The sequence below is a fragment of the Anarrhichthys ocellatus genome, unplaced genomic scaffold (assembly GCF_004355925.1).
Source record: "Anarrhichthys ocellatus isolate YVR2014 unplaced genomic scaffold, GSC_Weel_1.0 scaffold4, whole genome shotgun sequence".
Lineage (NCBI taxonomy): Eukaryota > Metazoa > Chordata > Actinopteri > Perciformes > Anarhichadidae > Anarrhichthys > Anarrhichthys ocellatus.
In genome coordinates, this window is record NW_022280034.1 from 2,130,369 (window position 1) to 2,152,660 (window position 22,292).

General features: G+C 43.2%; 3 protein-coding genes across 5 annotated transcripts in view; 1 reads left to right on the top strand and 2 right to left on the bottom strand.

Annotated features, from left to right (window-relative positions):
- Positions 1 to 6: 6 nt before the first annotated feature.
- psmd11b (proteasome 26S subunit, non-ATPase 11b) lies at positions 7 to 6,464 on the bottom strand. 2 transcript variants are annotated; one of them, XM_031844155.1, is made up of 13 exons: positions 6,366 to 6,464; positions 4,837 to 4,938; positions 4,553 to 4,749; positions 2,729 to 2,786; positions 2,291 to 2,485; positions 1,701 to 1,845; positions 1,517 to 1,577; positions 1,161 to 1,223; positions 789 to 914; positions 616 to 651; positions 460 to 511; positions 222 to 364; positions 7 to 119 (listed from the first exon to the last, which is right to left on the bottom strand). In XM_031844155.1, exons 1-12 carry the CDS (start codon positions 6,454 to 6,456, stop codon positions 222 to 224), a joined length of 1,269 nt encoding a protein of 422 aa, XP_031700015.1. In that variant the 5' UTR covers positions 6,457 to 6,464; the 3' UTR covers positions 7 to 119. The 2 variants fall into 2 exon arrangements, with proteins under 2 accessions (XP_031700015.1, XP_031700014.1); XM_031844154.1 differs by having other exon boundaries at positions 7 to 124.
- Positions 6,465 to 7,611: 1,147 nt separating this feature from the next.
- Positions 7,612 to 12,736, top strand: cdk5r1b (cyclin dependent kinase 5, regulatory subunit 1b (p35)). Of its 2 annotated transcripts, none has more exons than XM_031844025.1 (2): positions 7,612 to 7,950; positions 9,122 to 12,736. In XM_031844025.1, exon 2 carries the CDS (start codon positions 9,373 to 9,375, stop codon positions 10,279 to 10,281), a length of 909 nt encoding a protein of 302 aa, XP_031699885.1. In that variant the 5' UTR covers positions 7,612 to 7,950; positions 9,122 to 9,372; the 3' UTR covers positions 10,282 to 12,736. The 2 variants fall into 2 exon arrangements, with proteins under 2 accessions (XP_031699885.1, XP_031699886.1); XM_031844026.1 differs by having other exon boundaries at positions 9,125 to 12,736.
- Positions 12,737 to 16,184: 3,448 nt separating this feature from the next.
- myo1d (myosin 1D) overlaps positions 16,185 to 22,292 on the bottom strand; it is an 81,383-nt gene continuing 75,275 nt past the window's right edge. The window contains exon 22 of the mRNA XM_031844023.1: positions 16,185 to 20,501. Coding sequence (XP_031699883.1) covers positions 20,345 to 20,501 — 157 coding nt within the window. The 3' untranslated portion in view covers positions 16,185 to 20,344. The remainder of the gene's footprint in view (positions 20,502 to 22,292) is intronic.

Below are 22,292 nucleotides of genomic sequence, written 5' to 3' on the forward strand. Positions count from 1 at the left end.
GGGGATCCTGTTTGTTGCAGTTTGCGGGACGTTTTCGATGCTCTCCCTCGTCCCCTTCTTAAAATGTTACTCACGCTGGTCAAACCCACACAGATCCTCCATCGCACTGCCGCGGAAATCTGCTCTGAGGACGAGAGACAAACCATTTAGTAGAGACTGAAGAACGAGCAGGAAACAACGCGTTTTCTCTTAATTATATATATATTTAGATATTCTTTTACCTATGTGAGCTTCTTGGCTTTGTTGTAAAGTGAATCCACGACTTTGCTCATGTTCTGAATTGTTTCCAAGGCTGCTCCGTATGTTTTGTCCACCGGTGGCTCTTCGAAAATGATCAAGACACCTTCGCCTTGGTCGAGGATGCCTGCACAGGAATATATCACAGTACACTGAAGACTCTTAATCTGCCTGTGAAGTACACACGTCTGGTATTTCTTTTTATCGGATCAGACCAATTACCGTGAAACTTTTCGTCCAGAATCATCTGTGATAACTTCCTCTCAACATCACCCTATGAAAAGAGAAGAAAAGATAATAAAACCCACATTTTAAAGAGATATAAATGATGATGATTTTAAAACTAAGGAAGAATTGGTTAACTGCAAATATACATACCTTTGACAGTTTGATTAGACCCGATATGTGTTCCATCTGAAAACAGGAGAAAGAGATTAAATATTTGTTAAAATGCTAGGGAACAAGGGAAAAGAAAGATTTAGGACCTGGTAATAAAACGCAGCATGGTTCTACTGAATAATACCATTATAACATGCCCAGTACGTCCGTACCTGTACTCTGGAAAAGGGTTCGATGACTCGGATGAGGTTCTGTTCCAGCAGGTTGTCGTACAGCTTGGCCAGGTGAGTGCTGATGATGGGGTCGTCCCTCAGCTCGGCTCTGTACTCCGTTAGGGCCTGGAAGACGCACAACTCCAACAGTCAGGATATTTCTGTGGAAGCTTACTGCAAAAACTCCATTCAAATGCGTTACATGTTGAGCAACACTTGGAGGAAAGGTTTTGGCTCATTATAAGCAGGTACAATCATCTAAACTAAAAGTCACAGAGTACCCAGCATGCAATAGGAGCAGTAGAGCAGAAAGGCTAATTGGAGGTTTGCTTCATCTGCATGTAAATCCTTGAACACGTAGTTGATTCTTACCTTTTCAAAGTCTGCTAATGATCTGTTCTTGCAGGCCTGGGCGACACATTTCATTGCATCTGTCTGGACGGACAACGGCAAAAAAGATTAACGACATTCTACAGAAACCACCTCAAATACATCGTGTAGCAGCACGAAACTAAGAGACGAAGACAGAACAAGAAGTAATCACAAAGAAACCTAAACACTGTTCGGCTACATTACAAAATCCAACAAAAATAGAACATTGTTTCTGTGAACAAGAGGCAGAAATTGGTTTTTGACAGCAGCGATATTCAGGAAAAACAACTAATGTTTAAACAAATGACTTCCCTGCTCTGCCCAGTCGGCTCCGAGTACAAAATGATGGTACTTGCCTGTCGGCCAGAATGTCGCAGACCCAGTTTCCCACTGATCAGGCCTTGGACCTCCTCTGGTCTGTAACAGTCGAGTAACAGAAACATTAATAACAACATATATAGACTCAAAAGGAACCACGTTGATGTGAAAGTGATGGAAGTAAAGCAACAGTAAACGGTGAAGTTTTGAAGCACTGCTCACAGGTTGAGGACGATCTTGCACAGCAGCATGTATTTGAGCGACGTGACGGCTCTGGGATGGTCGATGGAGTCGTAGCCCTCGAAGGCCTCGAAGAAGTAGGAGTAGGCCGTCTTCCAGTCCTTCTCCTCCGCTGCGTGGATGATTCCTGCAACAGAGATGACGCAGCATGACGGTTAATCATCTGTGGCCAAAACAAACCGCGCCAGCCACCGTGATGTTGTGAAATACCAACAAAAACTGGAGGAACTCGCTGGGCTGGAGACGAACACTGGAGCTGCTGTGTGACTGAAGAAATGTTTAAACCACACTTAACAGAAATGCTGTCAGAAGAATTAGCCAGGAGTCATAATAACCACGATACCATCACCACCACAGGTCTGTGTGATTTTGAGATGGTTGTCAGCATAAAATGAGTCAATGCAGAACACACCACAAATGTCTTTTTAAAGCAACTGTTGAGAAGAGGAGTTGCTTCATGGACAGTGTTGTGTCACATTAAATAAACCCATCTTAAAACTGTATGTAAAACCCCCCCACACACACTTGAGCCCCGGTAAGCGTTGGAAGTGAGACTCGTGAACACGTCTGACCTGACTGCATGTCCAGGGCGGCCTGGAGCTTGGGGGGACAGTAGATGGCGTTGGCGGTGGTCCTGGCTGAGGTGAGGGCTGCGCGGGCCTTGGGCAGGTTACTGAGAGCGTGGTACGTCTTACTTTCCAGCAGCTGAACCTCCACCAGAAGAGCTTTGTCATCCATCTTTTTCAGCTCCATGAGCAACTGGGTGCCTGAACGAGAGATAATGTCATGCACATTCACTGTTGCAATAACTTTGTACAACACTAAACAGCATTTATAGTCCTGATATGTGCTCCTTTTTTCTCCTCTCCTTCTAAGAAAAACGCATCTAACTGCACTGCAAACCTTTTGTTTATAAGCTACCTGGCCGGCCTTCTCGTTAAGTCTCTGAAGCAGAAGACAGAAGCTGCCATTTACCAAAAGATACAAATGTTTTGTCTCTAAACACTCACCAAGCGCCAAGGCCTCCTGGTATCTTTTGGTGTCAAAATAGAGCGAGATCAGTCGTGCCTGAAAGAAGAGAGAATTTATTTAGACAAGCAGAAAGCAGCTTCGAAACATTTTATTCTAAAAACAAGGTTTGGTTTTGTAACATTGAATTGTTGTGGACCATGTACTAAGAACATGAATCTCACACAAAGAGAAGAGATGTTTTGTATCAGATATAGCTAATAATGTTCTTCTTCAGTCCCTGAACAATAGAAGCTAACATAAAACCTGCTGTTCTTTCATGGTTTTATCATTCTTTACACACAAAAAAAAAATATTTCCGACACTTTGTCCCACATGATGGAATAGATACATTTTAGCTTGTGCCTTCTAAATGTCAACCGTTAGGAAGCGAAGCATCGCAAACGCCAAGATGTTGAAATGCCACTCGCACACTTCTTGGAAGAACGTGCTAAATTACAGACACGTCCTACATTTCCTGGAGTTGCTTCTTATAGAACGTGCCAAAGACGGGAGGTGAACCAACTGTTCTCAAAGGTGGAACACCAACGTGCATATAAGAGATCATTATACTTGAAATGCAGCATTCTGAAGCTGCATTACATTACTGCCCGCTGAGGCAGAAATGTTCGTTAAAAGATGCAAAATAGTGAATCTGAAAAGAAACTTTCGGCGTTTGTTTTTAGGAGGGTGACACATAAACCTGATGCTCACCACCAAAGCTTTGGAAAAATAACGCTTCATTACATTTATCAACATGATATCATGTTGTCTACAAACCGCTGTTCCTCAAAACAGTGTTTTAAGGTGGATCTAAGTACATGAGGACTTCTCTCTGAGCTCAAAGCTTGCCGTGATTTTCTTTATTCCCATCACATTACTCATATTGTGTGTCCTAAGGCAAACCGTGGCCGGTCTGAAGAGCGTCCCTCTTCTCAGCTTTCAATCATTTGTACATGCCACAGTCTCATAGAACTGTTGTAGAATCTTGTTGTTCCTGGGTTTTGTAGTTGAGCCAAAAGCTGCAGATATTCCTGGCTGTGAGCGTGAACCTGCTGTCAGTCCTTTTGGCTGCTACAGCAGGGTGACATCATCATAGATGGCCGTGTGGTAGCTCTACAATCATCTCTCGTTGTTACTTTCTTACGGCAAGTTTACAACTTTGCTTCATCACATTTATCAAGTTTCCAGTCTGCCTTTGGTTTTAATCTCAAGTAATGCCACAGTAGTGAGTTGCATACCAACAACCTAATGCTCCACTACAATCACAGCGTGTACACTCCATGAGTCAGGACATGGTGAACTTGACCCCTCCCACAGCTGCTATTTATGTTTGGAAATATCTCTTCTGTTTTCATTATCATTAATCATAAAGGGGGTTGTATGGCAACGCTAACTAAGGTTGGGTGAGAGGGCGAATAAATCTGCTGTTTGTGGTTTTATCAAATATTTCTGCCTTATCTGCAATCAAAGTGTCAAACAATGCAAATAATAAACCTGTGACAGCATAATTGATGCGCTATAAATTTTCGCAAAAAACGTTAATAGCCTGATAACTTTACCGACTCAATGTCATGAAACTGCAGCTCAGTGATATCCAGTTGTATACTGCAGGTTTCCTCTACCTTATACATGAGCTGTTCACAGTTGAAGGAGTGACGGTCGCCAGAAGGGACAAAATGTCCCCTATTGTCAGATTCTAGCAGTGAGGCATGCCGATATTGTTTTTTTAGAAAACACCCAAGTGATGGGAAATATGGTATAGCATATTAAGCTACTTGTATTCTCTTTGGTAGCACACACAAGTGTATCATCGACCTCCATACCTCCAGAGCCTGTCGTAGGAAGGTTCTCTTCTCGGCCTTGGCCCACTCAATGCATTCAAGACACAGCTCGACCTCCTGCCCTGTCGCTGCCTCCATGTCAAGAAACAGGTCGAGCAGAGAGCGGACCAGCCGGGCCGCCTTGGCCTTGCTGATGGAAATCAGAAAAGGCCTCACAAATTTCAGCAGACCCCCGAGTTCTGGAGACAGACACAAAACATAAGAAATGTCTTAGAATGTATAAATATGACATAACATAACATATGACATCAAAGTTTGAGCGTTACCTGCAGCCTGTCCCGTCTTGGCCAGGAGTGTCCCCAGCTCCAGGATACTCTGTTCTTTAACCCTGACAGCCTCCTCATCGTTCTCTTGGAAATCTCTCCTCACTGTCAAAGAAAGGCAACAGGTTGACATCAGAAAACAATTAAAAATGTTATCCTCGCTGGATGCAATGTGTAAAACTGTCTGGAAGGCAACGTGACACACTCATGTAACTAATGTGAGTCCTGGACTATTTAAGCTTTGGAAACCACAATCTGACTCAGTCCAGGTTTATGGTCACATCATTATGTCACATCATCTGTTGTATTTACATCATCCGTTGTATTTACATCATCTCAGTATTACTCAATATTGGGCCCGCGCACCAATCAGACAACTATGGATCCAACTAACAAATTAGTTTTATGTAGCTATTATTTAGTCTACAAGAAACATATAGTGGAAAAACGCAGATCACAATGTTCTCGTAGAATAGCTTTGTATGTCCGACAAGCAGTCCAAACACAAAATATATTATATTCACAACTATACAAAGCAGAGATAAGCAGCAAATCAGCTTTTTATCAAAATGTTTTAATATACTCTTATCTTGTTGGTTTATTTACCATATTTGTATATTTCATAGTACATTTCTATAAGTTTCTATTTTTAAATCAGGTCTTGTATTTTGTGTTGATTGTGTAATGTTGTGCACCATCCACCATGTCACATTCCTTGTCTGTGCAACATACTTTGGCAAATAAACGGTTCAGATTCTGAAAACTTAAATACCTTTCTGTCAAATTGATCATACATTAGTTTAATGTTACCCCACTACTGAGGACTAAATCAATGTTTAGTCACGACATTAATACTTGAGGGAAATAAAGTGTGAAACCGTACAACTTGACAGCTAGTGGGCTGAAGTGACAAAAGGCAATTTGAGCACCGTGATGCAATATATGAAATATAAGACCTGTTTACAGTAACGTTATAAAGTAAAGCAATTTTCAATATGCTCAACCATTGACACACAAGGAAACATTGGCCAATTAGCAACACATGTCCCATTATTAATAACAACAATAAGTAGAAGTTCTTGTTACTGTCAGAGAGCTGCCTTTCACTGTGTTGACGAAAAAAGGGTCAAAGGCTTTTGACAACAAGCTAAAGACGTTAGCCACAATGCTAAAATGACAGTCCTCAGTTGAGCTAGTGGTAGTTAGCTTAGAAAACAGCTGTCAATGACCAAACTTAACACTCAAAAACACAACATTACTAATAACTACACAACATATTTCACGTCCAGGCCTAAAGTTAGCAAAGCTGCTAACGAGCTAACATCCACTAGCAGTTGCCGTTAACCACCGTTCAGCAGTGAGTCAGCACGGCTCACCACCGGCTCTTTGCTACTGAACGCCACTAAGCTAACATGCTAACTAGCACTAGCTAGCATGCTAACATCGCCGCTTAACACTGACCGAGAAATCGCTAAATACGGTTGGTCAGATAAATAGTGTCCGTCTCTCTAAAACCTCGGCCCAACACCTACCTATTGAATGGAGAATGTCGATTGATGCGTTGCGGTCCGTGCTAATGAGAGACTGGGCTCTCTGAAACTCAACCACTGCTGCGGCCGCCATCTTCCTTATTCAAATGCTGCCTTGAATGAAATCTTACGTCCGTAGACTACGTTACCTAGTGTATCGTGACGTCAGCGAGGACTTTGCATGCCGGGATTTAAAGGTATATGGGAAATGTAGTCATATTTAGGAAATGGGTTGTAAACACTTTTTAGACGCTCCTTTACGTACGCAGATGATTTGTATGTGTGTTTACTTAACCACATAAATGCATAAATTAGATAGTAGTCATTTTCATTATCAGTAATAGGACAAACTAGGTGTATAATGGTTGGAGATGCTCAAAGGAGTGTTAATGATGTATTTAAAACGTTATTTTAGACCTAACGTTACTGAATATAGATAATATACTTTGAATTATGCCTTTAATAGGGTATTTTTAGAATAAAAAAAAAATCTATATTCTGCATGCAATTAAACTAGATATATGAATGTAAACAATTGTTTTGTCTTCAAAGCTCTGTCCCAAAAGCAGAATTCTTTGGACAACGTAATTAAGAATCATGCATTTAAATCTTATAGTATGCAAATCATCACAGAGGCAGGCCACTCGTGTTTTTCCAAAGCCAATATTTTGTGCCAATATTCAATAGTTTTCATGATAATGTGACACAATTCCATTAAAATATGTATTCTTGCTGGGAAAGCATGTAAAAACACATTAACTCTCCTCAGGCTAACTGCAGCATCAATATAGGATGGTACAATTATAATACTTCGGACAATAAAATGAAAAATAGCCTATAAATTGTAAAAGGGTAACAACATTCATATTGATAATGGATAAATAAAGCAGCGATATCTTCCCAAACGGCTAAATGAAGCATTGGTCAGACCATTTCTCATAATGGACTACCACAGACAAGAAAATACCCCTACATGAACATACAGATGAGATTACTGTAAAAGCACATGGTAGGCTACAATCTGATGCAAAGGTATTATAGGCTACTCAGGCTTATACAACCATCGACTCACTTCAGCGCTTATTGATAAATGGCGTTGATCGGAGTGTCGCTAACGGTGTCATGAAGAGAAAAACATTCTCGGAGTTCACTGGGTTCATGTTTGCATGTGTGCCTCCTGTGTGTTCGGCTATAGGCGGAGTTGTTTCACCGCGCACACCGAGCGCAGAGCGGCGCCCCACCACCGCCTTTGCGTCAACGCTCCTCACACACAGTCAGCCAGTCACACAAGACAACATCAGCCCTCGCAGCATCCGCATCTCTCGCGGCCAGGAGCACCAGCAGCACATCTTCATCTGAGCATCCATTCCACAACTGCCTCCCATCGTCTGCGCACCGCCGACACCGGGCGTGTTCATCCAACGCTTGCTTCTTTTTTTTTAAGGGTGCCTCGGCTCGGATTATTTTTTTCTTTGTTGCATGTATTTTTCTCGGAGATGGTTTTGTGTTTTTAATCGCGTCCTGTAAGAGAAAAACACGGAGCACCATCGTTACAGCGCAATTATAATCTCACTGAGCAGGAGATCTGGTGAGTCTCTTTCCATTTTTTGGAACATATCGGTGCTGGTGCAGGAGTTCAGATTTGTGAATCCATTATATTTGAAAGCAGATAATGGGCATTGAGGAAAATATGTCAATACGTTGATAAAAATGTGGATGTAACGTTACAGACAGCTAAATGCACCGATATATTGCGAGATATCAACGGATTACAGGGACAGATGAGGATTTCCTTCATTTCTAAACCAACCACCGCCTATCATGGCCAGCGTTTTCATTTCGACGCAGACGCTCGGTTTCAGCACCACGGAGAGCACCCGATGTACACAACTCACAAGCACACACGGCAGGCAGCACCGATGCGTCCTCTGATTTTTCACCCAGTGAAGTCACATTAAAAGCTCGTGTTGTGGAATTTCTCCTCCGTCGATGAATCCGATTGATAACAGGGTGGTGGAATGAGGGCTCGCGCTGCTCGGCTCGCGCTCAGGCGAGCAAAGTGGATCCGTCGACAGTCGTGTTTGTGCCGCAGCGAGGAGGAAAAATGTATCGCTCGACAGAAATAATCACACGTCTCTTTGATGATCTAGTTTTAATGTTTGGGGAACTGTTTGACCTTGGATTCGTGCTGTATTGTGTACCACACGCGACCTTCACCTGTTATTAAGGTGTTTATGTCTTCCATTTTAGCGAGAGGGGTGGCGCATGGTTCGCTCTGATTCGTCGGCCATTGCACATGAAATATGGCTCTCTCGTTACGAAACGTTCATGAATTCACCACATTAAATTCAATGTGGAGTAGAATTCATATGAAAAGTTGTTGTTTCTTTCTGTATTCTCTGTAATCTGCTGCAGGTTTATACTAACATATGTTAGGATGCTTATTGATCACTTGCAGCAAGGAGGGATCTATACTGTTTGAATTAATTGGTATAAGCTATATGCTGATCCATTCCACTTACTGAGTCAGATCAATAGTGCTAATGAGCCTGAGGTACGGTCAGATAAACCACTCAGGCACACATTCATGAGAACATTACAGAGCTGATATCCGTGATATCATCTGATGTATGCTGAATGAAAGATTTAATATGTCAAATATTTGTTTTTGCTTTCTGCAAACACCCATGGATAATCTAGAGGTATGAGATGCTTCACCAGTTATTTATTTTCTGATTATTGATCTTTTCTGCTTCCAGCAGTGGCCATCAGGAGACGCAGACAGAGAGCTGAAATCCAGCAGAGACGGTTTGAGTCGAGGTGATCGTTATCCCTTCAGAGAGCCGTTCACAGGATCGTTTTCTACCCAGGCCCTGCAGCGGCAGCCTGTAGCCCAGGACTCCCAGCTCCCAGAAGCACATAGAGGCTTTGAGACCCTCCGGATCTCCCCTGGCAGACCCTCTTCTGACCCAGTGCGGCTGAAGCCCCTGGACGCCTACCCACAGTCACCATGGGAACCGTGCTGTCTTTGTCACCCAGCTACCGAAAGGCGGCGCTCTTCGAGGATGGGCCGGCCACCGTGGGCCACTACACGGCCGTCCAGAACAGCAAGAACGCCAAAGACAAGAACCTGAAGCGCCACTCGCTCATCAACGTGCTCCCGTGGAAGCGGATCGTAGCGGTGTCGGCCAAGAAGAAAGGCTCCAAGAAGGTGCAGCCCAACGGCAACTACCAGAACAATGTCACCCAACTGAACAATGAAAACCTGAAGAAGTCGCAGTCGTGCGCCAACCTGTCCACCTTCACCCAGGATCAGAGCACCCCGGCTCTCACCAAGGCCTCCAACAACACAGTGTCGTCCATCAAGAAGGCCCCTCTGACCAACTCCAATGTGGCCCCCGGGACCCCCAAGAGAGTGATCGTCCAGGCCTCCACCAGCGAGCTGCTGCGCTGCCTCGGGGAGTTCCTGTGCCGCCGTTGTTACCGGCTGAAACACCTGTCACCCACCGACCCGGTGCTGTGGCTGCGCAGCGTGGACCGCTCCCTGCTGCTCCAGGGCTGGCAGGACCAGGGATTCATCACCCCGGCGAACGTGGTCTTTGTCTACATGCTGTGCCGGGACGTGGTCTCCTCCGAGGTGGCCACGGAGCACGAGCTGCAGGCCGTGCTGCTCACCTGCCTCTACCTGTCTTACTCCTACATGGGCAACGAGATCTCTTACCCTCTCAAGCCCTTCCTGGTGGAGAGCTCCAAGGAGACCTTCTGGGACCGCTGCCTGTCCATCATCAACCTGATGAGCGCGAAGATGCTCCAGATCAACTCCGACCCTCACTACTTCACTCAGGTGTTTGCCGACCTGAAGAACGAGAGCCAGAAGGAGGAGGAGAGGAGCCGCCTGCTCATTGGCCTGGACCGGTGAGGGGATGCTGGGGAAGGGGTGGAGGGGAGGGCGAGGGGTCAGGGGAGGGGGGGGGCATACTCCAGTCTGGCATTTTGATAAGTTTGAAAGGTTATCTGTGATGCTATTTATTCATTATCGTCCAAACTGAAGTGGGACGAGGCCAATTAGGAAGTACTTGACATTTATAACCAGAGGGGGCAGCAGGCTCGGTGATTGTCATAGTTTTAAAATGTTTAAGTTTGGGGGATAACATTTGTAACCGTCACCTAAATACGGGGCCATAGGGTTTAAAAAGCAGCCTCTTAAAGACGTGTAATATTATCAAGGCCAAATTCTATTTTCAAAGGAGCAAAGGATGGGTTTCTGTAAACCTGAGAATGAAAGCGTTTTTTGACAATGATATTTAAACAACAAATGCCAGACTTGGGTAAATCCTTTGCTAACATACAGATATATATCTATATGAAATACTGAAAAACACACACAAAACAAAACAATTCAGATAAAAAGACAGACATTAGAAGAGGAAGAACATCTACAGCAATGAATGTGGAGAGGACTGAGGCTGCGGCAGCCTACCGGTGACCTTCTGACTGTCTGACGATGTGATGTGCACTGCCTATACTGCAGGAGGGTGAGGGCCATTGCCTGCCTGGCTTTCTTCATGCATTACGGATGAACAGGCGCCCCCCCCACCCCTCCCGGCTGCAACAAACTCTGGCTCTTTGGAACGCCATGTCCTCTCCGTTAACGCGGATACCACTGGACGTTTATTTTTGCTGCAATGCATATCTGAAAGAACAGCAGGGGCCATCGATGCTGGATCCATATTTTCGTGGGTTTTCTGTTTGTGGCTCTACAACAGGACTTCTACTGGACGGACAAGAGGCAAACACTTCATTGTGGGACTACAACAGCCAGAGGACGTATGATGAGTGGTCATACTGTGTGTGTTCAGAGAGACCGACTTATTTTCATCTAGACGAAAAAATAAAACAAGTTAATGGATGTTTTACTCCACCAGAGGCTCACACCGATGGCGGCTTATTTATTGCTTTTCTGGAACAAGTTTTCTTTGATTTCTTTCTTCTATTTTTTTTCTTTTTTTTTTACTTAGAAATGTAATGTTTTGCACGTGTGCCATGCAATTTTACAGCGTTATCCGGGAGGGAAGGAACAACTGTTACTTTTCTTCTTTTTACTTGATTTGTAAACCAACTGCATCTGCATTAGAGAATGCTGTGAACAAAGTGACACTAGTTTATTTAGCTCTGCTTGCTAAAATAGGCTATTTGTTTACCAGGGAAATTCTTTTTGTACTTTTGTCGAGTTTTGGAATGACGTTTGATTTTGTGCTTATGATTCAGCATAGATAATGTTTAAAACAGTGCCATATCGTTGATGAAAAATCCCACAGGTCTGAGAACTCTGTACTGTTTGTCCAGCTGTTGAATGATGGGATGGATTTTCATCTTCTACTAACTAACTTACTGACACTTAATTTATTGCCATTTATGTATTTATTTAGGCACATTTAATGTAAATGAAAGGAGAGACTTTGAAAAGGGAAGGACACGAAGAGATGTAGGCGTGCTTATCTTTGGTGGGAATGAAGATTGATCTGGTTTATGCAAATTAATGTTGCAGTGATTTATCAATAAATACCTAATTTAAAAAAAACTATGTTAAATCTGACCGTCACCAAAGTCACGTCATCAAGGACACCTTAACAGAACACATCATTGAACTTATACTTAAGAAAACGCCCTTAAAAGACATCACAAAGGAGCCGACCCGACCTGCTGTCCCACATATCAGACAGAGAAAGATTATTTCAATGTTCAGCATCACTGCAGATGATCCGTCAGCATCACCTCCTTGTAAATCAAATGCGAGGCGATGTCACACTCATCTAGAGCCTGTAGGAGACGAGGCAACCTTCACAGGAACGATCACACGTTCAATCATAGAAAACCACCTGACTCAAATGAGCTGCTGCAGTGTGCAACGGCAACCAAAGCAGAACGCATGCAGAGCAATTGCAGTTCATGTTTCAGAGGGGATGAGTTTCTATCTACAGTATTTCTATCCAGAAATGTATGAGACATGTTTCTCCTGGTTTTCACATCTCATTTCAATAGAGTGTGTTGCAGGAATGAGTCCTAAAAACCCAGAAATCAGCATTTTGCACTTAAGGTTCCCTCATCATGAAGTCAATGGGTTTTTTGAATGTGTTTTTGATTAGATGCCTGAAATAAGGTCTGTAGTTAACACAAGCTGAAAAGATTTTAACGTTTTGCTCTACGACATGAAAATACGTCGGTAAATATCCCTCCTATGCAGTTGCTCACCATCAGACTGTAAGAAGTGGACGTAGTGGTTCTGACGTCACCCATCGTTTTGTGGACTGATGTTTTGAAGCCCTTAGTTCGGCATTTTGGCCGTCGCCATCTTGGTTTTTGGCAACCAGTGAACGGATGTGACCATATTTGGACTGCGGAGGAGTGACGTAGAAACGTTGTATACGGCTCTGGTAGAGACCTGTCAATCTCACAGTAAGCCCCGCCCTAAAGCATCCCCTGCTTTATGGTCTGTTTGACTCTAAATGGACCATAATGTACTAAATGAACATCATGCTGTATTGAAGAAGACTTGAAACTAGAGATTGAGAGCATAAACTCATGTTTACAATGTTTACTGAGGGAATAAATCAAGAGAGAAGTAGAGTCATTTTCTCATAGACTTCTATACAACCAGAGGAGTCGCCCCCTGATGGACACTAGAGAGAATGCAGCTTTAAGACACTTCGGCATTGGCGTCACTTTTCAGAACCGGAAGTTGCCGCCTGTTGCTAACAAGTGGCCACTAAACTAGACAACTAAACGTCATCACTAGAACACTAGTCCGACTTTAGCTCAGTGGTGAAGTCATGAGACCGTGTTAATGTGCGCAAGGTTAGATTTTGACGTCTGCTGATTGCATTTATGCTTCAAAAATCATAAAGTGCTGTTGATTTGTGGAGATTATCTTGATGAACATAAATTAATGATTTCAAACGTTGCTACAGAGCTAATTTTCAGCAATAATTCCAAAATTGAAAAATCCCATTGGCTTTTTGCTATGGGAACCCGCGCGATGCTAACTCCCTGGTTGGCCTACGACAATACGTCATCCCTGCAGCACTCTGTAGACAAATAATGCACGCTCTCTTCCTTTAGCAGTGTTCTGAAAATCTGTCTAACAAGCATAACGGACTGGTCGTGCTAACAAAAGGCTTCTGTCACGTTTGTTGCTTCTCTGCTGCGGAGTTAGTGTGAATCTGAGAAAACGTGCAGCTTTGACGGTCACAACCTGTGGCCTCCTCTGCTGTGGGACTGTGGCTACCCATGTGGAGTTAGATCAGTGAGAGCAAGTTCATTTGGAGTGTTTGTGCTGGCACAATAGCGGGGGGGGGACAAGCACTTTCGATTGGGCTTCTGCTGTGGCAGAACACAAAGCAGGGCATTGGGGTAAAGGGCATCAAGAAGAGACCCCGCATCTTCTATCTCTCTGTCCACTTCCCCCCTCGATTCACTTGAAATGTGCCATTTGTCCCCCCCCCCCCCCCACTTTGCATCATTGAGTAGTTGTTTGAGAAAATACTTTCAAATGCTTATGAATTATGAAAAAAGACTCAAGTGATAGTTAAAGATTTCTGTCAAATTCTTTTCTGTATCTTGTTGCGTACTTTGTAGATAAAAAAAACGAAACAGTGGCAAACAACTTAAAAAAAGGGAAGCATTTGATGGCTGCATGTGTGTGTGTGTGTGTGTGTGTGTGTGAGAGAGAGTGAATGAGCGCGTTTTATTTGTACAGAAGAATGTGTGACATGTTTTCTTATGGACGTGGAGCATACACCGACCACGCTGGTACTGAACTAGGACTCGGAGGGAGGGGTGTCGATGCTGTTCAATAAAAATGTTCTTTTTTTGAAAAAGACAAAAAAGCTGTTACTGTAATTGAAACTTTTTTTCAGTTAGTTTCTGCCTATTTTAATTTATTTTTGTACTGTGATGGAAAAATAAAATGCACTGATCGTTCACCACTTGTCTTTTTGTGCCTCCAGATGTAGCTGCACTTTGAACACTCAGGAACATCAATAGTTATACAAATTCACACCTGGTTAACTTAAAGGCCTTGCTCAAGGGCATCTCAATCCAACATAATCTTAGAGTTGCTGGTTCGATCCCTACCTTCACATGATCACATTTCATATTTGCCGTCTATCCGTAGAGCCTCAGTTTGGATATAGGGAAAAACTATGAACCCCAGAAAAACCTTGAGGCGAGACAATACAAGCAAGAACAGGTGCATTTTGAGTCTTCTTTCAGATAAGTGAAAATAAAACATTCAAAATTCACCAAAAGTCAGCATTAGACAACACCTCATTTGCATATTGAAACGTACCATTTCAGAAAACTTGTAATACAAAAAATCCTGAACGTAAGTAATCTAGTGTGGAAGTTTCATGGTGATATCTATTAGTTATTTATTCTACCCTATTCACCTGTAGTGTCTTCTAAATGTCTAATTTTATGAAAAATATTTTAAAGGCCGTTTTCTCTAAATGAGTTTGTTCTCAGACTCTGATCCAGAAATCTCCACTTCAGCAGCTCTTACATACACCAAACTGTACATGTTCATTCCTCTCTGTGTGCTGAAGGTTCACACAGAGGGGTTTGTTCACACAGCATTCAGAGACTCATTTATACAACATTCTATTAATAAAAAATGGCAAAAAATGTTTTTCTTTATATAGTCGACAGTATTTTCTGATTCATGGAGTGATACAAAGAGATATCCATAACTCCCTCTGTACAAACCTTTGACTTTAATATTTCAACAAAATGAAACAAGAATTTTGAACCTGGCTTCATCCAATGTTCTGTATGTTCAGATGTATGTCCTGGAAATGTATGAAAATTAGCACATATAAGATAATTATCTATTATTATTACATTTTTTACCCTATTCACCTTTACACTGGAAATAACAGCAAAAGTGAGAGAAGGGACATTTTGTTTGCATTCATACTACTAACAGCTGGTGTAAAAACTGAATGTACTAACATTTATCGTATTCTTATACTTATCTCCATTTCCTGCAATCTGACAGAAATAATCCTTTCCATCTGCTCTGCTCGCTGGCTAACTGGTATATTGCTAACTTCTCCATCACAGCAGCTTACAAATAGCTCGGGTTGGTGGGAGGCTGGTCTCTATGCTGTGGGCCGTATCTGGGCTGGCAGTTTGATAATTGTAACAATAAACATATCATCAATCCCATCAATCTGTAATCCTACACGTGTGTTTACATTCCTCCTAAACAAAAGATGTGGATAATCTTTAAAGATGTCTATTCACAGTCTTTCCTGCAGAAGTATCTCCTGGTTGGGAATCAGGGCTGTATCTCCAAACGCACACACAGACAGATTAGTTTGGGTCAGTTCACTCTTTGCAAATCACTCTGTCCATTAACTCACATTTACTTCACCACTGGGTCAGTCAGTGCCGTCTTACTTAGCCACTGCCCCGTGGGGGAAAAAACCCCAGTCATCCCACTCTTCGCAGCAGATAGTCATCCATCAACCAGTGGATTATAAACCCCTGCTGAGGTCACCGGTGACGGCTGACGCAGTGGGAAGCGGCATTGTCATGTCGACTGCAGGAGTTTTAGCCGTTGCGTCATCAACAGCTGTTAGTGGGTGGATTAACGATGAGCTCTACTCAGCTATCTCCACGTCACACATTACGGAGTACGGCTGGCCTCGGGGAAACATTCGAGTCAACACAACATCAGTCCTGGCACCATATCCAGACTAATGATTTCAGTGTTATCTGATCACCCACACGCCAGCTCAGAAAATGACTAAAAGCAGCAGCTGTTGATGCAAATACATTTATTAATGAAATGATTAATGAAATACGTTTCATTGTGGAACATCATGGAATGCATGAACTGCATTTATACAGAATACATCTGCACAAAAACAGGTGTTACAACAGTGAAGTTCCCTTTAGACTTGGTCTGGATATTACAGGATATTTACGGGAATCACAAATATGCAAAATATAAACCAAGTATAAAATTAGGCACATACTGAATTAATGGTGTATACGTACAGATGTTGCGCCAAGCCACAGAGTATGGAATAAATTATGCAAAAGAAAATTTGTTACCCTTTGGCTAACATGGTCGGGCTTGATAAAAGAGTGTTGTGAAGAATAGAGGAAAAAAAGGAAAGGAAAGAACACAATGGCACAAGACTCCTAGTCTTAACATTCCTATTTTCCTTTCTTTTATGCCCATTTATGAAGGAGTAATTAGGGAAAGGATTGTGATTTTTTACACTTGCTGTAAAGCTGATAATCAATAAAATGGAAAAGTAAACTTCGCTGATTTGGTTTGAGCACAAAAAAAACAAAATTAAAAGATAAAACTAATGATATTCCATACGTATTATTTCTCATAAGCATTGTGTGTATCAAAGCCTGAGCCATGTTCTACCTCAGTGCCAAGGGAGCCGTTTTTAAAGATGGACGTCGTCAGTAGGAACCAGTGAGCTTGCTGCTGAGCGCCACAGGCAGCTCAGAGAAGCTAGAAAGTTTTGAGACAAACGCTGAGTCTCAACTTCACATACTTCTGTACTTACGCTTGCTATTTTGAATGCATACGTGCGTTCATACTGACAAGTGTGGCAAAAAATGCATTGCTCTGCGAGTATCCCGATCGTGTACTCATAAAGGGTCAAAAAGTTGCGTGTGGACCGCTGGACACTTATCACCCTAAAGGGAGGCCATCTTGGCTTTGTAGTGGAAGGGAGGGTTGCAGCAGCGGTCGCAGTTGCACTGGTGAACACCGCACAAAACAAATACTCTTTACTGTTGTCGGATAGAAGACATCAGTATTATTCATTGGGTTAATTTATCGGTCATGATTTGGTACTGAAAAAGGCTACTAATTAGCTAGCTAGTTTACTTGCCGTAAATCGGTTTAGTTTATGGAAGTTAGCCCGCTGCAACAGTCACAACAGAAAACATAAAAAAGGACTGAATTGTATTTTTATGGAGACAGCACTACCCTGTCAATTTTCATGCAGTATGCAAGTATTTTGTGTACACAGTGTACTACATAGAACTCTACTAATGTAAGTATCTGAATTGCGACACAGCGTAGTGTTGGTTTTGGTCTTTTCAGTGGAATTTGTTGAGAACAATTAAGATGTAGAACCACAGTATTGAGGTTAACATACTCATCTTTTTCGTTTTTTGTTGCTACGTGATACTCCTATTGTTCAACTTGCTGTTCTGTTGCTGGTGTAGTTTACGGTTGTATTTCCACGCCTCCTGGGCACAGGACGGAAAGCAGGAAAACAACAACAAAAAATGGAAAAAAACCTTCACTGCCCTGCAGGACGGTGCAGTGAGACAAACAGGGCGAGGAGAGAAGTGATCTGACAGGAGGAAGGAAAGTGGAAAAGGAGGAGGGAGAGAGAGAACGCATGGGAGTAGAGAAGAGGAGGAGGCCAAGCGAGGCTTTGTTCACCAACCCCCCTTTTTGCCTCGAGAAAGGGAAAGAGAGAAGCGCTGAAGTGAGAAGTGACACGGAGTCCATCCTAATGATGAGCGGTGAATAGCAGAGCAGAGAGGAGAGGAGAAGCCCTGTGGGAGATTACCATGCTGAAGGATATGGAGAGCTGCAGCGTTATAATCCACACACACACACACACACACACACCTCTGGCTCTGAGCTCCATAGCTCAGAGCCAGGCTCTGGTGCATGCATAGTGTGTGTCACTTCCTTAACACACACTATGCATGCACCAGTTTCCCCAAACAACTCTCTTCTGCATCAAAGCGACGGGACAAGGTCAGCCACCACAGAGCTGCGAGGTAGAATGGAGATTTGCTTCCTCAAAAGACAAGGGGGGCATGCAAACTAATTAAGATAAAGGACTCCTTCAGACATACACACGATTAGAGCGCCGTGCTACTGTGGCTAAAGTGATTGCTAACAAGTTGAAGTAAAGCCGACTGTCTGCTTCTTCAACTAGGCCAAACACCGAGGGAGCTCCGATTCGTAACCCCGGTCTGTCGTTCCTCAGCCAAGTACTCTTTAATCGGTCTTAGCACAGACGATATAGCGCTCGTCTCCTCATTCTTAGAATTTGTGACACTTACTGTCACGCCATCACGACAATCCTATTATCATTTGCTGTTCTAGAGCTTTCGACCACGTCACATGATCTTTATTAATAGAGAAAGTAATTATTTCATAGACTTGTTTATAAGAAGTTGATGCAGTCGGTTTGTGGACTACAGTTTTTTTAACCTGAGAATAACTGGGTTGGTTATTTGTCTTTAAAAGACAAAAGAAACAATATGCCGTATGTTCTCAATCTGTGGATGGATATTATTATTAAACACAGTGTGAAGCCAGACATCTCTATCTCATGAGCTTCTGTGCTGCCACACATTTTTCTTTTTGCAAACTGCTGGATAAAGAACATATTGTAACGCGCCAACACTTTAGTTAAGTGTTGGCACAAAAAACAAGAGTGAAAACTCTCAAAACATCCGACAGCTTGTGAGAGCAGTACAAAGCATCTCTGAGCGCCGATGGTTTGATTGGTGGGATTTGGCTCGAGAACAGCGAAGGGAGTTTAGCGAGAGCCGATGAAAAATGAGTCTCCTAACAGTCCAGAAAAAGTCATTCCCATCATTCAACGGGGAGGTAAACTAGGACGGCGGTCTGATCCCAAACGTCTCACCCCTTTTGTCTTCACTCCTTCGGGCGAGGAGAGGAGAAGAGGAGAGCTAATCAACACTCCCACACTCCTACTCATACACTCCCTCTCTCTCTCTAATGAAGGGGATGTTTGTCAAATGGAAGTCTGACTCCGAAGGATCACTACAAGTCATTAGGCTATTCACTCAACACAAAGGCAGCAAAAACGAGACGATGTTCGGGGAGCTGGAGTTCTAGTGGGATTATACAGTACTGGCCAGCAACACTTTGCTGAAAAACTTATATTTTAGGGAGAATATGAGCTCAAAATACGTCTCTAAAAAAGAAACGCTTTGGTTATCGTCTTCATATTTGCCTTCTGTTATTCAGTTTTAGTTCTCTTTCTATACTAAATGCAGTATAAGTGCCATCACATGAATTATATTCTACCCTTTAATATACAAGCAGTATTGGAATATTATAAAACGCACACACAGCAGGGTTTAAATTAATAGATCTTTGCATTTAGCAGGTTGCGATGTTCAGGATATGCTCAACACATCCCGCTCAACATCAATGGATTTAGAGTTTGTGCCTCAGACACCGACTGAACCACTGAATCACAATATCGCTGTTCTCATATGTGATTGTAAACACTGAACAAACTCAAAAGTGTAGGCTGCGTTTCCTTTCATTTACCACATAGGTAGGTCAGTCTTCAATAACATTATTATTCCTTAGATTACGTATCAGTCGTACATACATAAATATCATCTTACTTCATGCTTCACTTTAGATGGGGCTCCTACACAGGGAGCTGCACGCACCATAAATTCCTGCAAAGCCGTTGGATTTGTTTCCTATTACACAACATCAGCGGTTCAGAGAACAGTTGCCGCATAATCTCCTGTCACCTTGACTACCACCATATTGCATCTACCATAAAGTAAATATTGCACAAAGCAAATCATTTCAAATTTGGATTTTAAAAAGAAAGAACTCCACTTTGGTGCATTTAACGCCCCCCCCCACCCCACCCCCACAAAAACCCTGTTTAGCGAACACAGTTTTGCATGTAGGCGTATATTGTACACTTCCTGTTTATAGTAGCATTGCATATAAATCTACAAAACAGGTCAAATTTGGCATGTTCTTTGCATTTTTGAGGATTTAATTACCACAATCCTCCTACAGAGCTGCTATCTAACTCGTCACATCGTCAGCAGATCTGCAAATAAGAAGTGAATCATCATCGGTATCCCGGCCTGGTTTTGAAATCAGCTGTCACTGTTTTTCTTCTTCGATTTGGCTTGTTTTAGTTGCCAGGAACAGCCAGGATGTAACCAGACCGGCTCTTGGTGAAGTCTGGCTGCGACTGGTTGATCTTGGGCTCCACGATGACCGTGCACTTCCTGCCGCTCATGCTGCACCGGATGGGGCTCGATACGTTCACCTGCAGCTTCCTCTTCTCACTGCAGACACGGAAAGAGCCAAAGAAAGGAAAGTTACTGGCAGGTGTGAGGCAGCACATTGTGAAAAGCAAACATCAAGAAATTAACATTAACGCGTATAATAATAATAAACAGTTTATTCATATTACTGCCACCCTAATGTGTGCGTGTAAGCAGCTTGCCTCGGTGGCTTCACATTACATTCAGTCATAGTTTAATGCACAGGAATAAAATATGCGGATCCATTAGTGACCCGAGTGTGAGAGAGAGAGAGCAAAAGGATGAAAGGCTATTTCGGACATAAATCATTTTTGGTCTCACGCAGCATCATAACTGAGAGACACTAGAGAGAATGCAGCTTTAAGACACTTCAGCATCGGCTTCAGAGTTTGCCGCCTGGTTTCAGCACACACAGAAAAACTGAAGATGAATAACAGAGAAGAAATCCAGCAGGAGGGCTGCTGAAGTAATGATCCATATGGCGTCGACGGACTGGATTGGCTTTTAGTGCCTGTCACATCTAGTTAGACCCTTTTCTAGGCCGACGGGTGCTTTGCCTCGTTTGCTCTTAAACAGGATCGATGACGGAATCAAAGAGTGAGGAGAAAGAGGCAGAAATGGCTGCTGTTCAGAAAGACAGAGAGAGAGGAACATGTAATGTGAAGACGGATGTGATAATTGCTCTCTGGTGGAGAGAGTAAATGTAAAGGAGAGGAGGGATGGACATCCACATGCATCTCTTTCTGTGCAGTCAAGTGCTCGTCGTGACACACTTTCTCACTGACACAGTTACAGACAACGGCCGCCTTTGTCCCCCACGAACAAATCCATTAACTGCATAAACACCGTCGTCGATTCTAAAACGAGGAACCGAGTCGTGAACCCGACGACACCGACTCCTTGCGCAACAACAACAAGTCCTAAACAGCCGGCTCCCGCTGCCCACGCCGCACTCTCCTCTGCAGACGCCTCTCTGTATCTCGGGCTTATGCAGAGTGGAGAGGCTCAGGGGTAGCGCTGATGCTGGTTTCCATGGCAACACCCCCCCTGCCCCTTATCTGTGGACTGAACTTCCCCATCTGTCATGGCTGCCGGCCAGCCAATGGTTCTGTGTGTGTTTGTGTTGTGATACGTCTCTTTCTCTGAGCGTCTCCATCTCACAGTAACACCAGAGGGGATGCTGCGCTGTGCTCCTCGTGAAGGTCCAACGGGCTGAGGCTCACATTCACAGAAACACACACACACACACACACACACACACACACACACACACACACACACCTTCCACCGGGTACACCAAACCACATCTTTGACACGTTTCTGATACGTCGGGGCCGAAGCTTGCCTCCAAATAAACATTCTGGTATTCCTTTTTAAAAACCAATAGAACACTTCATCTCTGAATAAAAAATAAACATGATTCGTTGAGTCTGAAGGTCATCGGCTGGCCTTTCCCATCAGGAGCTGGTCAGAGCCCCGAGGGCAGACTTAGTCCTCCACTGGATGGCCTCTCCGACTGGAAAATCAATTTTTTCCTCCTCCCTATGGGGTCCCTTTGTGTGTCTTTGCCCTTCATGCCATGCAAGTCCAAGCTCACTTGCTCCCAAAAGTATCTCCTCTTTACTCGGAGGGATTGAGGATAAGAGGGGAAGGGAAAGAGGCGAGAAAAAGAGGTGAAAATAAAAGTTGAGGACAAAATTATGGAGGCTCAAGGAAGAGTTAAAGGGTGGCGAAAAGAGGAATAAAGAGAGTCTGTAGAAAAAGATGTATAAGAGAGAGAATATTGAGAAAAAGGTAAGAGGTGCTGAAAGG

What these genes read in the sequence shown, in the direction of transcription:
- psmd11b (XM_031844155.1), bottom strand. Translation starts at nt 6,456, where the DNA reads ATGGCGGCCGCAGCAGTGGTTGAGTTTCAGAGAGCCCAGTCTCTCATT. An exon ending in TCCTACGACAGGCTCTGGAG is followed by an intron (nt 2,787 to 4,552) that starts GTATGGAGGTCG and finishes CTCTTCTTTCAG; the next exon opens with GCACGACTGATCTCGCTCTA. An exon ending in TGCAAGATCGTCCTCAACCT is followed by an intron (nt 1,578 to 1,700) that starts GTGAGCAGTGCT and finishes CGACTGTTACAG; the next exon opens with ACCAGAGGAGGTCCAAGGCC.
- cdk5r1b (XM_031844025.1), top strand. Translation starts at nt 9,373, where the DNA reads ATGGGAACCGTGCTGTCTTTGTCACCCAGCTACCGAAAGGCGGCGCTC.